The sequence below is a fragment of the Nomascus leucogenys genome, chromosome 7b (assembly GCF_006542625.1).
Source record: "Nomascus leucogenys isolate Asia chromosome 7b, Asia_NLE_v1, whole genome shotgun sequence".
Taxonomy (NCBI): Eukaryota; Metazoa; Chordata; class Mammalia; order Primates; family Hylobatidae; genus Nomascus; species Nomascus leucogenys.
Window position 1 is genome coordinate 64547716 of NC_044387.1, and position 14770 is coordinate 64562485.

The following is a 14770-nucleotide window of genomic DNA, read 5'->3' on the forward strand; positions in this document are numbered from 1 at the left end:
ACCCCACCATAAACATGTATCATGATGGCCCTCTCACCTTCTGCTGACTCCTGCTCTGACTTTCTGGAGCGCACGGTGATGGATGATGGTTGGGAAAGATCAGTGCCTCTTCTCCAAACACAAACCTCCACATAGCCAGCACTTTCATTGACGTGATATTCAGCATCCCCAAAGTGCAGGACAGGTTCTAGAGAGGCAAAAAAAGATAAACTAAGAATGCTTCAGCCTGCCTGGTATACTGTCTCCTTTGGCCCTGTGTGAGCCTGGGCATTTGTCATAATTGTCAGAGATGACAGATCCCATAGGTCTTGTTTTTTATATAGCTCACGGAGAACAAAAACAAAAACGCACAAAAAGCCACATCAGAGTCACATACCATGACTTTGACTCCAGGAAATGCCATGAGATGAAGTCAGTTGAGATGCTATTCATTTTTTTGTTTTAAGGACTTTCCATTACATAGAAGAGATTTTCCTATTAGGGAAAATTGGCCAATCAGCTGTAACTCAGGCAAGTCCGCTATTGTTTGGGAAAAGATGGTGGAGAAGTTAGAGAGGCTTTTTTTGGCAGGGAGAAAATTGCTCTTCCTATGGAGGGACAGTTGAGCCAGAATTCTGAGTTTGATCACTATGGCTTTGCCTTTTCGTAGGGCATTTGCTGATTACAGGGACAGATGGAAATCCTGGGGCAGTGAATGAGGGGGAGGAGAGATCCTGTTAGCTGAGATGCCAGAAGCACTTCCCCAAGAGGCCAAGAAGTGACTCCATAGAAAAAGAAGGCTGAAGGAGAACAACCAGCACAGACACCAGGCTTCAGGGGTGGGTAGAAGGGAATTGTACATCTTCTAAAAGGAGGAAGAGGCTGACAATGCGAATGTTGCTTTGGCCAAGCAAATACACCTATCCATACCCCGTTCGCTCTGTTCTAAAAAGTAGCTATGAACTTAGGTGATTATTTAAAGCATATACAAAGCTTAGCTGTAACAGTACCTACTATATGTACTGTCATGAAAAAGGTTTTGAGATGAATACTTTGTTGGCTGTGACATCTGGAGGCAAAAAATGTAAATATTAGGAAGAAGATTCACCATGGAGGAACAACCCCTTGAGGCTGTCGAACGGAAAATTAGTTGTGGAGATGACACCTTTGCGAATATATTGCAATGCACCAGGAGCATATCTGAATTTAAATTCAATTTTTGGAGGCTAGGAATCAGATTTAGTAAATATTATTTGCTTCAAGATGTATTTTAGTAGATCTTTTAACTGCTGAGGGAGTGGTAGTAGTAGTAAAACTGCAAGACCTCTCCCAATCTGATTTGAGTTGACTTTTTCTGGAATCATCTGTTGCCATACCCCACTCTGTGGCTTGTGTCCCGGTTATGCTAAACAGCTCCCAATACACTGAACACAGCATGCATTTGTGAGCCTCCATCTTTGGTAGTGATGTTCTCTGAGCTGGAATGTGCCAATCTGGCAAATGCCTACTCATTTTTTTTAAGACTTTGATAAAGAGTTGCCTTCTCTGGGAAGCCATATTTATTTCCTCAATAAATAATCATTCTTCACTCTGTGCTTCCCTAACATTTCAAATAGTTCTATAACTGTAGTAATGGAACACACTTGCAATTTGCTCACCTCAGGTATACAGCAGGCAGGTGGCCTGCACTCAGAAAAGGGTGGTGGGGTCATTCTTTCTTTTTAATGAACATGTAGTAATTGTACGTATTTATGGGGTACATAGTGGTGTTTTGATATATTTGTGGCATAATGATCAGGTCAGGATAATGCGCATATCCCATTCTTTCTTCTCTTACCAAGAACTTTCTCCTCATTATTGCTAATGGGTGCTTCTGATGCCTCCACGGTCGGGACAGGAAAGAAGGAGGAGAGGGAGGAGTAGCAGGAAAGTTCTTTCTTGAACACTTTCATGGATGTCAGTACTCTTTGGTTTTGGAAGATGGAAGAAAAGCTGATTCTGTTTATCATGGGCACTTTTGCAGGTTCTTTGGAGATCTCTCACTCCCACAATTGGGTATCTCTTATCTGCAGTTCTCCTGATGAGGATCAAACAGCTATATTCTGGCTGATCACTTAATCATTCCTCAACCTATTTAGCATTTGGAAATACCTCTGTTCAGCCCTCTAGATGGCACCTTTGGACAAGACCTAAGACAAGTTCATTCTGGCTCACTGTTGTATGCATGGCTCACATGTGGTCCATGGCAACCTTCCTGCATCCTCTGCCTTGATAAACTCCAGGAATACTGCTTAACCCCAAGGCAGTCCCTCTCTTTTGTTCATCCACCAAAGCAGCCAACCGGTTTATCTCCCACATTCAGATTTTCCAGGCAGAGCCAGATCCCACTTCATTATGTTCTCCACATTGCAGGTGGTACACATCATACTGCCCAAATTGTCTCCTTCGAGCCCCCTCTCTTGATTTAGCACCTCTTTAAAATGCAAAAATGTTAAAAGTTACCATTCTAACATGCTGTCCTGTGTTTTTATCAGAGCCTTATGAACTGTTCTCAAGGTCAGGGACCATATTCTATATGCCCTTGTATTTTTAGTGACGCAGTGGCTAGCATATTGACAAAGTCTCAAGAATTTGTCAAATGGACATTTTTAACTCTCTTCTGATGTATTTTGAACTTATTACAAAGTTTGTTGAAAAAAAGTTTAGACAAAGTTACCTGCATTTTTAGCAGAGGAATTATATTGTGTGGCATTGGGGAAGGGCAAGAAGTGAGACAGGTAAAAAACATTTGGATCTGTTATACTGTTGTTGAGAGAAAAAAAATGTCAGAACTCAAGCCTCTGAGTTCTGACACTAAGATATAAGACATGAGAGGAGGATAGTATCACTTGTAAAAAATGTCATGAAATTCTTTCTAGATGCTCTAGGTACTGAGCATCAGGAGATCTGTCAGAATAGAGAAAACAGCTCCTCCATGTAGCACAGAAGAGTTTCCAAGTACTCTTTACCTTAGCTCTGTCTGAGAAACTGAGATGCTAGCAGTGATTCTAAAGGATGGGCAATTAGGAGAGTATGATGCTTTGGCCACATCATATTTACATTAAATGGATTCCACAGCCATAGATGTGTTTTAATCTCCTTTAAGAGAGAATGTCCTTTAAATGAAAATAGGAAAAATAAATATGACAAGGTCAGAAATTAAGCTCTCAAAGAGATAAGATTATCATTTAAAATGAGTTCAGTGTTCATATTCAGACATTTAATGCCAAGTTTTGCAAATGAGGTAACAGGAACACTGTTGGTAAACTGAGAAACCGTATAGAACCTAGAATGGATGCCAAAAAATGGAAGATAGGAAAATATTTTTCCAGTTGCCTCAGGATAGAAAACAGATTCTAGAAACAGACTGGTAGGCTTTATCTTTAGAACAATTCTAGAACTGCTTATTTAAACAGGTTTTGAATTCTGAGAAAAGAAAGATAATGCCCATTGGTCAGTATTGGTTCTTTAATATCAGATTTGGCAAAGCCAATTCAATGTTTTTTTAAAAAATATTTTTTAGTTCAGTTCAGCAAACATCTGTTGAGCATCCCCTATGTGCTGTAAGCATGGTGCTAGTTACTGGGAATGTAAAGAGATATACAGTCTTGTTTTCGAGATATTTTTGATATGACAGGGCCTCCACACCAGTTCCTTCTTTTGCTATAGCACCTAGGATTTCATTCGGCTAAATCCTAGGTGCTACAGCAAAAGAAGAGAGCCGGGCGCCGTGGCTCATGCTTGTAATCCTAGCACTTTGGGAGGCCAAGGTGGGCGGATCACGAGGTCAGGAGATCGAGACCATCCTGGCTAACACGGTGAAACCCCGTCTCTACTAAAAATACAAAAAAATTAGCCAGGTGTGGTGGCGGGCTCCTGTAGTCCCAGCTACTCGGGAGGCTGAGGCAGAAGAATGGCATGAACCTGGGAGGCAGAGCTTGCAGTGAGCCGAGATCACACTGCTGTACTCCAGCCTGGGCGACAGAGTGAGACTCCATCTCAGAAAAAAAAAGAAGGAACTGCCTTTGAGGCTCAGAAGGAGTCCTGGAGAAAATAAGGTGCTATGTCTTTAAAAATGAATGAGAGTTGACCAATGAGAGAGGTTGGAAAAATGTTCCAGGTAGAGTGACTAGTAGGAACAAAGACACACAAGCACGAAAAAAGCCTACCGTTTAGGAAAGGATGCAAGAACTTGTTTATTGGTAGTGTGTAAGGTGAGAACAGAGGAATGTTTGGAATGAATTTAGAGAGAAACATAATCATTTTAGGTAGATGGGACTTGATATTTTAGATTTTATAGAATGTGGAAACCAATTTTAGGCAGTGAAAAGGTGTTTGGTTTTTGTTTTCCGTACATCTGTCCAGTGTCAGTGTGGGCCATGAATTTAGGAGGAATTAGTACAACAACCCATTAGAAAGGCATTGCAATTATTCATCTGAGACATAATGATGATTGATGATACTACTAGTAGGCAGTAGTATTAGTGATGGAGTGGAAGAGGTGAATGTAAGAAGTGCCCTGAACAGCACCCAGTGACTAATGTAGCGCTTCTAGGATGCCCTGCAAGTTTCTAGTGTTTGTGGGTGGGAGTGGGAGGCGCTAATTCAGTTGGGAATAAAGCAGGTGGAACAGTGTTGACTGAGGGTAAGATAAAGAAAGATGATGAGTTTGGTTATAGGTATGTTGAAATTGAGTGGCCTGTGGTGCATTTAAGTAGATATTTTGGAAAAACCCTTTCATGCATGAATCCAGAGTTCAAAATCAAGCCTCACAGTGGCTCATGCCTGTAATTCCAGCACTTTGGGAGGCCAAGGAGAGGGGATCACTTGAGACCAGGAGTTCGAGACCAGCCTGGAAAACACAGCGAGATCCCATCTCTACAAAAAGTAAATAATTAGCTGGGTGTGGTGCACATGCCTGTAGTCCCAGTTTTGTGGGAGGCTGAGGTGGGAGGATCACTTGAGCCCAGGAGATTGAGGCTGCAGTGAGCCATGATTGTACCATTGCACAGCAGTCTGAGGAAAAGAGTGAGACTTTGTCTCAAAAAATAAGAAACAAAAAATCAAGCTAGGGCTGGAAATAAGATTTGGAAGTCTTAAGCATACAGATTGGGGTTACTCTTATATTAGATGGTATGACCGTCTACTATGGATGAATAAAAAGAGGATCATAGCAGGGAGCATCAACCCTTTGGGGGTTGACCTCTTTGGGGAGAAAGACCGAGTGACAGGAGCCCCCAAAAGAGACCAAAAACAAACAGATGGAAAAATAAGCAAACAAACAAAAACAAACAAGCAAAAACAAACAAGCAAAAAATAGTTGGCAAGAGGGAGAGAGGAGTTTGAAACAGGAAAATCAGGAGAGTAAAGAATCTTGAGAAGAATGAGTGGTCACAATGTCAAACGCAGCGAGCATATCCAGAAAGATACATGTAAGCCAACAGTGGACGTCAACGGCAAAAACCCAAAACACGTCTTATGAAACTTTCAGCTGCATAAAGTAAATTAACTATAGTGCCCAAATGAAAGGAGACAGAAAATCTACTCAGGAAGACCTGCTTAGATAAACACAGTTTTTATGCCAGTATCTTACTATTTTGACTACTGTTGCTTTGTAAATATTTTGAAATCAGGAAATGTGATGCTTCCAGCTCTGCTCTTCTTTCTCAGAACTGTGCCAATAAATAAGTTCAGTACAGTTGCAAAATACAAATCAATATACAAAAATCACTAGCATTTCTTTACACTAATAACAAACTATCTGAAAATAAAATTAGGAAAACAACCCCGTTTACATTCAAATACTATCAGAATAAAACACTTCAGCATAAACTTAACTAAGGCAGGGAAAGACTTGTACTGCACTGAAAACTACAAAATATTGATAAAAAAATTAAAGAAGACATACAAATGGAAAGACATCCTGTGTTCATTAAAATATCCATTCTACTGAAGGCAATCTACAGATTCAAATACCACATAAACTGAGTAACTTATAAACAACAGAAATTTATCACAGTTCTGGAGACTTGGAAGTCTAAGATCAAAGCATCGGCAGATTCAGCATCTGAATCTGAACCACCTTCTAGTTCATAGATGTTGCCTTCTTGCTATACGCTTACATGACAAAAGAGGTGAGGGGTCTCTTTCAGGTCTCTTACATAAGGGAACTAGTACTGTTCATGAGGGCTCTGCCCTCATGATCTAATCACCTTCCAAAGTCCCCACCTCCTAATGCTATCACCTTGGAGGTTAGAATTTCAGCATATAAATTTGAGGGAGACACAAACATTCAGTCCACTGCAGTGGCCCTCAGCATCTAGAGTATGGTGGGTTGCATCAGTGGTCTGAGGCAGGTAGACAGAAACCAGTGACTTGGGCAGGCCCCAGTAAAAATCAGAACATTTATGTGTGGTCACATCCTTTTCTTCCCTGCCCAGGTACAAGCTGTAATATCAGCTTGGAGCTGTTTTCTTTTCCCCTGCCCACTCACTTTGCACTGAGCTGAAGGTTGCAGCTGTGGCATATGCTAGCTTGCTATTATGAACTCTAATTTTGTTCTCAGTAATAGCTTCTGGACATCTATAGTATGTGAGACTGTTAGTGCTCAGTGACAGGTGACGCAGAAGCCAGCGTTTTGTGCATGCCCTAGAGAAGTCAAGGCATTAGATATATGGTGCTTCTCTTCTCCTCCTTCCTCAAAGAAAAGCTTGGAGCTCCCAATTGTATGGCACTGTGCTAGGGGCTTTGGGCAAGAGGGTGTCTTGAACTCTCCTACCAGTTTTTATGTATAAGCATAATGATGTTTTGCTCAATGGTTGACCATATATATAAAATGGTTGTCCCATATGATCATAATATTGTATTTTTATTATACCTTTTCTATGTTTAGATACACAAATACTTACCATTGTGTCCCAGTTGCCTACAGTATTCAGTACAGTAACATGCTGTACAGATGTGTAGCCTAGGAGTAATAGGTTATACCATATAGCCTATGTGCATAGTAGGCTATACCATCCAGGTTTGTGTAAGTATACTCTATGATATTTGTACAACATTGAAATTTCCTTAAGAGATGCATTTCTCAGAACATATTGCTCTCATTGAGTGACACATGACTGTAGCTGGTTTTGTACTCAGCCTGGATATGGGAGGCTTACAGCTGGTTTTTGGATTTCTCATAAAGAGAATGTTAGTGTTTTGCTGTTGAGTCAGTATGTCTGTAGAGGGAAGAAAAGTGTAGGAGGGTCTTCTGCCATCTTGCTCAGAAAGCTGATTTTTAAAAAAGAATTTTGGATCAGAATAAGAAAGGGCATTCTGTTAATTAAAGTTATTTAACCATAAATTTGGCCTTATTTTAAGTAGCAAACTCTGGGTCAATAGGATTTTTCAGAACAAAGAAAAATAACTAGCTGTCAGAGAGGCTAAGGGACATGATATTAGAGAAAGAGCACTGAATGCAGAATCCGGAAATAATAGGCTTCTCAGATTGTTCTTGCCTTGACACAATATGGACACTTGGGAAAGTCACTTTAACTCTCTGGGCCTTGCTTTCCTCATTTGTAAAATTAAGAGGTCGAACTAGATGACCTTTGAGGTTCCTTCTGGTCTTAATGATTCTGTGATGCAGAAGACATTTCTGCATTGGAATGTCGTCCTTATAATTTATTGAGGTGGAGATTGGAGGATTATGGTAGGAGGTGTGGAGGTAGAAACAGATCTGACTTGAATCACGTCAAAACTACCAGTGGAGATTCAGCCACTTGGCAACGCATGGTGTCCAAAGAATGTAGTAATTTAAAGTGTTACCTCTGGCAAAGGAACACTGGGCTAGAACAAAAGAATGGGGAAATCCAGAGCAGGAAAAATAGAGGATGAGGGAAAGGGTCTATTCATGGGCAGCAGGGCTAGAATTCAGGGGTACACACATTCTAGCCTCCAGGGAAAGTATCAAGTCCTAAGAGTGGAGACCAGGGTCTTGTTGATACTAGTGCAGGATGTGGAAAAAGAATTCCTGGCATAAGACCAGCTATCCACACATGAAATGTAGTATGGAAGACTTTGGCCCTGGACTATGGGCTCAGAAGCACCTCATCTGAAGAGAGAAATATAACTTAGGGAGCTACTTAAAAATCTAGTAGTTGGTCTTCACATTTTCTGAGTCATGCTGGCATCCAGCATGAGCTGGAGAATAGTCTGTGCCCTGGAGCAGAGGCATAGGAATTTTTAAAGAAGCCCTTAAATCTTTCCAACTGGTTGTAGTGGTCTTATTAAATCTGACAGTGGCTAGCAGACAGTGGCTAGGAACAAAATAATGGCATTTGCAGCAACCTGGATGGAATTGGAGACCATTATTCTAAGTGAAGTAACTCAGGAATGGAAAACCAAACATCATTTTGTTCTCACAAGTGGGAGCTAAACTATGAGGACTTTGAGGATACAATGGACTTTGGGGACTCAGGAAAAAGGGTGGGATAAAAGACTACACATTAGGTACAACGTACATTGTTTGGGCGACAGGTGCACCAAAATCTCAAAAATCACCTCTAAAGAACTTATTTATGTAACCAAACACCACCTCTTCCCCAAAACCCTATTGAAATAAAAAAAAGAAATGACTAATGCATTAGTTTAGACCTTAACCTTGTGTGCTTTCTATATAAAAAATAAAAAAGTTGTTTTGAACTTTGCAGTTGTCATTTAAACTATAATATGCTGTCAGCATGATGTGTCTAACAGTAAAATAATCCTAGGTCTACTTCTCCCAAGGTTACCTTCAAATATAAAAGTTGTGAAACTTCATAAAAAGATCTTACAATGGCTAGGAGAATGTAATCCATTTTCTTTAAGATTCAGCATAAAACCTAAAATAAATGTAACATAACTAACAAATATGGCTGTATGTGATTAAATATCTTGTTTACTAAATGCAGAAGAACTTAAGATATCATGGAGGCTGAAAAGACCACGCACAGCCAACATCTCTGCCTGAGAACTACTTTTTATCAGTGCTATCATTTCTATTGCAAGCAAGGGTGGTCACTGGTCACTTCATTCTGGGAATGCTCTTTTCTCCTTTCTGTTTCTAAAGTCTTTTTTTTGTTTTTTTTGAGATGTTGGGTAATGGCCTCTAAAATATTTCCTTTCATTAACTTTAAACTAAAAAATAAGATCCAAAATTAAAATTATGATACTTTTAAAGCCTATAGCACTTGTTTTATAATATGACTAGCCCTAGAACGCATAATGATACTATTTCTTCTGAACAGTTTCCTGGGATTTACAGCATAGCAATATGTGTCTTTCACATTTTAAAAACTTTTATGTGTTGAAGTTTATCTTGGTCCATAACCACATTTTCAAAAAGTTGAATGTGCTGATTTCACCAAAGTAACACTTTGTTTATGCACAATTTTTCCTTACAATGTTTTCTTAAATCTGTCAACATTCTGTTGGATGCCCATTTAATGACAAATTCACTAAACTAGCTGGTAATATTTATAGGCAAATTTTATGCAAGTTTTCCAAATCCTACTGCCTCAGGACAAAATATATAACCCTCTGTGAAACCGGACATTTCTTTTTGTGGCAGGTTACTAGAGTTTTCAAATCACATACTAAAAATTGAAAGAAAGTCTTTACTAGCCGAGTGGAGATAGTATAAAGTGCTTATATATAGAACAGACACATTTTTCAGATTAACAAGTGTTCTCAATTTTATCTTGCCCTTGATACAGGGCCAGTGGAAGTTAGGTTCTAAAGCTAGGTGAATAAATGTGAAGTTGCCATTCATTCACTCAGCAAACATTTATTAGGCAGATACCGTGGCCTCTGCTCTCATGGAGCTGATGTTTTTATAATGGCTGTCTTGGCAGTGTGGGCCAGGAAGTCTGTCGTCCCTGGCCTGGGGTAATCTTAGTCTGTGGTTGCTCCTATACTTTTTCTTTTCTTTGTCTTACTCCATGATAGTTGTCCTTATGAAAGTATTTCTTCAGGTGATCCGTTTGACAGTGGGATATTCAATCTCTGCTTAAGGAAGCAAACATTTCCTGGAGTCCAGCAAAATAGAATAAAATTCCTCAGCTCATTCTGGAAAAAAAAAAGCTTGCCCTTGAGTAACTTGGGTATATCTTTAGGTTGCTAGATATTGTGTCATCACTTGGCCTAAATGAAAACATGCTTTTGTTACAAGATGATGCATTTGACTCTCCTAAAAAGGAAGCATTATTGGTATCTAACATGTGCCTAAACTGGTAAACCATATGTAAAGTCCTAACCCTGGGAAATGAATGTGTGCTTTTCCCAATATTTTCTCAAATAGTCAATTTTGAAGGACACATGTTTTATTTCTGACTGAAATGACGACTAAACTACTACTGGAGACACACCACACAGGAATTTGACAGGTGGCTAATGCTTAGAAACTCGAATTAACAGAATTATCATTTCATGTCATTATTCTAAAAAAGATATAATTACGTGGGAAGTGCACTAATAATCCTTGTGGTTGTTTCCTCAAGGCCAAAATAAAATGATACCATTCAAAGGGATCATTAGAGTCACAAGTGGCAAAATGTGAGTATCTCTAGGGTAGGGACTAAAGCAGAAGTATCTCCCATAAATGTCATACACTACAGCTGCCAAATGAGTGCCCCATGGGGGACTTGAAGATGGGAGGAAATCACACCTCAGAATTTTACAAACGAATACCTGCTCTGGAATATCATTAACTCTGACAGGAGATTCTGTCAGAGTTAAGTATTATTAACTCTGGAGATTGAGCTGTTTTAGGGCACTCAGTAGAGTCAAGCTTGGGCTTAAAGGAATGTGACCAAGTGTAATTTCAGTAGAGTCAGGCTAGGTTAGCATGGTTACATCTGCAGCATGGCCAACTGTTTTGTCCTGTATTTAAAGGAAAATGGCATTAGCTGAAGTTAGCTCTGCATGAAACCTAGAAAAGAGCAAGCAGCCAAAAAAAGGAAAAATGGGTTGCCTGTTTCTAGCCATCTTAAGACAAAAGGTATTCTGACCTTGGATGCTGAGTCTTCAGGACCCTTAGCAGTTATTTGCCCAGGATGGAGATGGCTGTATTGGCTTGATGGGATTTCTCAGATCCCATTATCATCAGTTTCCTGCTTATGAAGTGGTTGCCCAGTAGAGCCTCCTTTAAGAAGAGAATCTATTAACCAGAGGACTCTGATTTTCAGTTTTCTTTGACTTTAGTTTTCACTGTAATTTAGAATTAGTCATTTTGGCACATATATCATGTCTCTTGTGGGTCTGCATCCTGTCTCTGTGCCCACAGACAAAATTGAGCTTCTAGACCTCTGACTCTGACAGGCCATGGACTGCAGTGATGAGCCAAGGAACTGCTTCTACATGGCTGGAAGACATCTAGGTGGTTTTAGAAATCTAAAAAGAGTGTTGCATCACTTGGCTTTGTAAAGAGATTGTGAAATGTACATCATCTTATGAATATGTAACCTTAAAATGATTTTGATACATTTTCTCAGATTTCTGCGATAAAAACCAGTGGCAATCAGCTGTTATTGTTTGTCTCATTTCTTTTCTCCCAGTTGTCTCTGATTGTGATGACCTGACATGTGAAATGCCAAATGCTGTCTGCTCTTTTTTTTTATTTTATTATTATACTTTAGGTTTTAGGGTACATGTGCACAATGTGCAGGTTTGTTACATATGTATCCATGTGCCATGTTGTTTTGCTGCACCCATTAACTCGTCATTTAGCATTAGGTATATCTCCTAATGCTGTCCCTCCCCCCTTCCCCCACCCCACAACAGTACCAGGAGTGTGATGTTCCCCTTCCTGTGTCCATGAGTTCTCATTGTTCAATTCCCACCTATGAGTGAGAACATGCAGTGTTTGGTTTTTTGTCCTTGTGATAGTTTACTGAGAATGATGTTTTCCAGTTTCATCCATGTCCCTACAAAGGACATGAACTCATCATTTTTTATGGCTGCATAGTATTCCATGGTGTATATGGGCCACATTTTCTTAATCCAGTCTATCGTTGTTGGACATTTGGCTTGGTTCCAACTCTTTGCTATTGTGAATAGTGCCGCAATAAACATACGTGTGCATGTGTCTTTATAGCAGCATGATTTATAGTCCTTTGGGTATATACCCAGTAATGGGATGGCTGGGTCAAATGGTATTTCTAGTTCCAGATCCCTGAGGAATCGCCACACTGACTTCCACAATGGTTGAACTAGTTTACAGTCCCACCAGCAGTGTAAAAGTGTTCCTATTTCTCCACATCCTCTCCAGCACCTGTTGTTTCCTGACTTTTTAATGATGACCATTCTAACTGGTGTGAGATGGTATCTCACTGTGGTTTTGATTTGCATTTCTCTGATGGCCAGCGATGATAAGCATTTTTTCATGTGTTTTTTTGCTGCATAAATGTCTTCTTTTGAGAAGTGTCTGTTCACGTCCTTCGCCCACTTTTTGATGGGGTTGTTTGTTTTTTCTTGTAAATTGGTTTGAGTTCATTGTAGATTCTGGATATTAGCCCTTTGTCAGATGAGTAGGTTGCAAAAATTTTCTCCCATTCTGTAGGTTGCCTGTTCACTCTGATGGTAGTTTCTTTTGCTGTGCAGAAGCTCTTTAGTTTAATTAGATCCTATTTGTCAATTTTGGCTTTTGTTGCCATTGCTTTTGGTGTTTTAGACATGAAGTCCTTGCCCACACCTATGTCCTGAATGGTATTGCCTAGGTTTTCTTGTAGGATTTTAATGGTTTTAAGTCTAACATTTAAGTCTTTAATCCATCTTGAATTAATTTTTGTATAAGGTGTAAGGAAGGGATCCAGTTTCAGCTTTCTACATATGGCTAGCCAGTTTTCCCAGCACCATTTATTAAATAGGGAATCCTTTCCCCATTTCTTGTTTTTGTCAGATTTGTCAGAGATCAGATAGTTGTAGATATGCAGCATCATTTCTGAGGGCTCTGTTCTGTTCCATTGATCTATGTCTCTGTTGTGGTACCAGTACCATGCTGTTTTGGTTACTTTAGCCTTGTAGTATAGTTTGAAGTCAGGTAGCGTGATGCCTCCAGCTTTGTTCTTTTGGCTTAGGATTGACTTGGTGATGCGGGCTCTTTTTTGGTTCCATATGAACTTTAAAGTAGTTTTTTTCCTATTCTGTGAAGAAAGTCATTGGTAGCTTGATGGGGATGGCATTGAATCCATAAATTACCTTGGGCAGTATGGCCATTTTCACGATATTGATTCTTCCAACCCATGAGCATGGAATGTTCTTCCATTTGTTTGTATCCTCTTTTATTTCATTGAGCAGTGATTTGTAGTTCTCCTTGAAGAGGTCCTTCACATCTCTTGTAAGTTGGATTCCTAGGTATTTTATTCTCTTTGAAGCAATTGTAAATGGGAGTTCACTCATGATTTGGCTCTCTGTTTCTCTGTGATTGGTGTAGAAGAATGCTTGTGATTTTTGTACATTGATTTTGTATCCTGACACTTTGCTGAAGTTGCTAATCAGCTTAAGGAGATTTTGGGTTGAGACAATGGGGTTTTCTAGATATACAATCATGTCATCTGCAAACAGGGACAATTTGACTTCCTCTTTTCCTAATTGAATACCCTTTATTTCCTTCTCCTGCCTGATTGCTCTGGCCAGAACTTCCAGCACTATGTTGAATAGGAGTGGTGAGAGAGGGCATCCCTGTCTTGTGCCAGTTTTCAAAGGGAATGCTTCCAGTTTTTGCCCATTCAGTATGATATTGGCTGTGAGTTTGTCATAGATAGCTCTTATTATTTTGAGATACGTCCCATCAATACCTAATTTATTGAGAGTTTTTAGCATGAAGGATTATTGAATTTTGTCAAAGGCCTTTTCTGCATCTATTGAGATAATCATGTGGTTTTTGTCATTGGTTCTGTTTATATGCTGGATTACATTTATTGATTTGTGTATGTTGAACCAGCCTTGCATCCCAGGGATGAAGACCACTTGATCATGGTGTATAAGCCTTTGATGTGCTGCTGGATTCGGTTTGCCAGTATTTTATTGAGGATTTTTGCATCAATGTTCATCAAGGATATTGGTCTGAAATTCTCTTTTTTGGTTATGTCTCTGCCAGGCTTTGGTATCAGGACGATGCTGGCTTCATAAAATGTGTTGGGGAGGGTTCCCTCTTTTTCTATCGATTGGAATAGTTTCAGAAGGAATGGTACCAGTTCCTCCTTGTACCTCTGGTAGAATTCAGCTGTGAATCCATCAGGTCCTGGACTCTTTTTGGTTGGTAAGCTATTGATTATTGCCACAATTTCAGAGCCTGTTATTGGTCTATTCAGAGATTCAACTTCTTCCTGGTTTAGTCTTGGGAGGGTGTATTTGTCGAGGAATTTATCCATTTCTTCTAGATTTTCTAGTTTATTTGCATAGAGGTATTTGTAGTATTCTCTGATGGTAGATTGTATTTCTGTGGGATCGGTGGTGACAGCCCCTTTTTCATTTTTTATTGCATCTATTTGATTCTTCTTTCTTTTCTTCTTCATTAGTCTTGCTAGCGGTCTATGAATTTTGTTGATCTTTTCAAAAAACCAGCTCCTGGATTCATTAATTTTTTGAAGAGTTTTTTGTGTCTCTATTTCCTTCAGTTCTGCTCTGATTTTAGTTATTTCTAGCCTTCTGCCAGCTTTTGAATGTGTTTGCTCTTGCTTTTCTAATTCTTTTAATTGTGATGTTAGGGTGTCAATTTTAGATCTTT

The 14770-nt window shown here is 39.5% G+C and overlaps 1 protein-coding gene across 1 annotated transcript in view; it reads right to left on the minus strand.

Moving 5' to 3' along the window:
- Nucleotides 1-14770, minus strand: part of FREM3 (FRAS1 related extracellular matrix 3) — a 126044-nt gene that overhangs the window by 8475 nt on the left and 102799 nt on the right. Inside the window, exon 7 of the mRNA XM_003257761.3 lies at nt 38-187. Within this exon, the coding sequence (XP_003257809.2) occupies nt 38-187 (150 nt within the window). The remainder of the gene's footprint in view (nt 1-37; nt 188-14770) is intronic.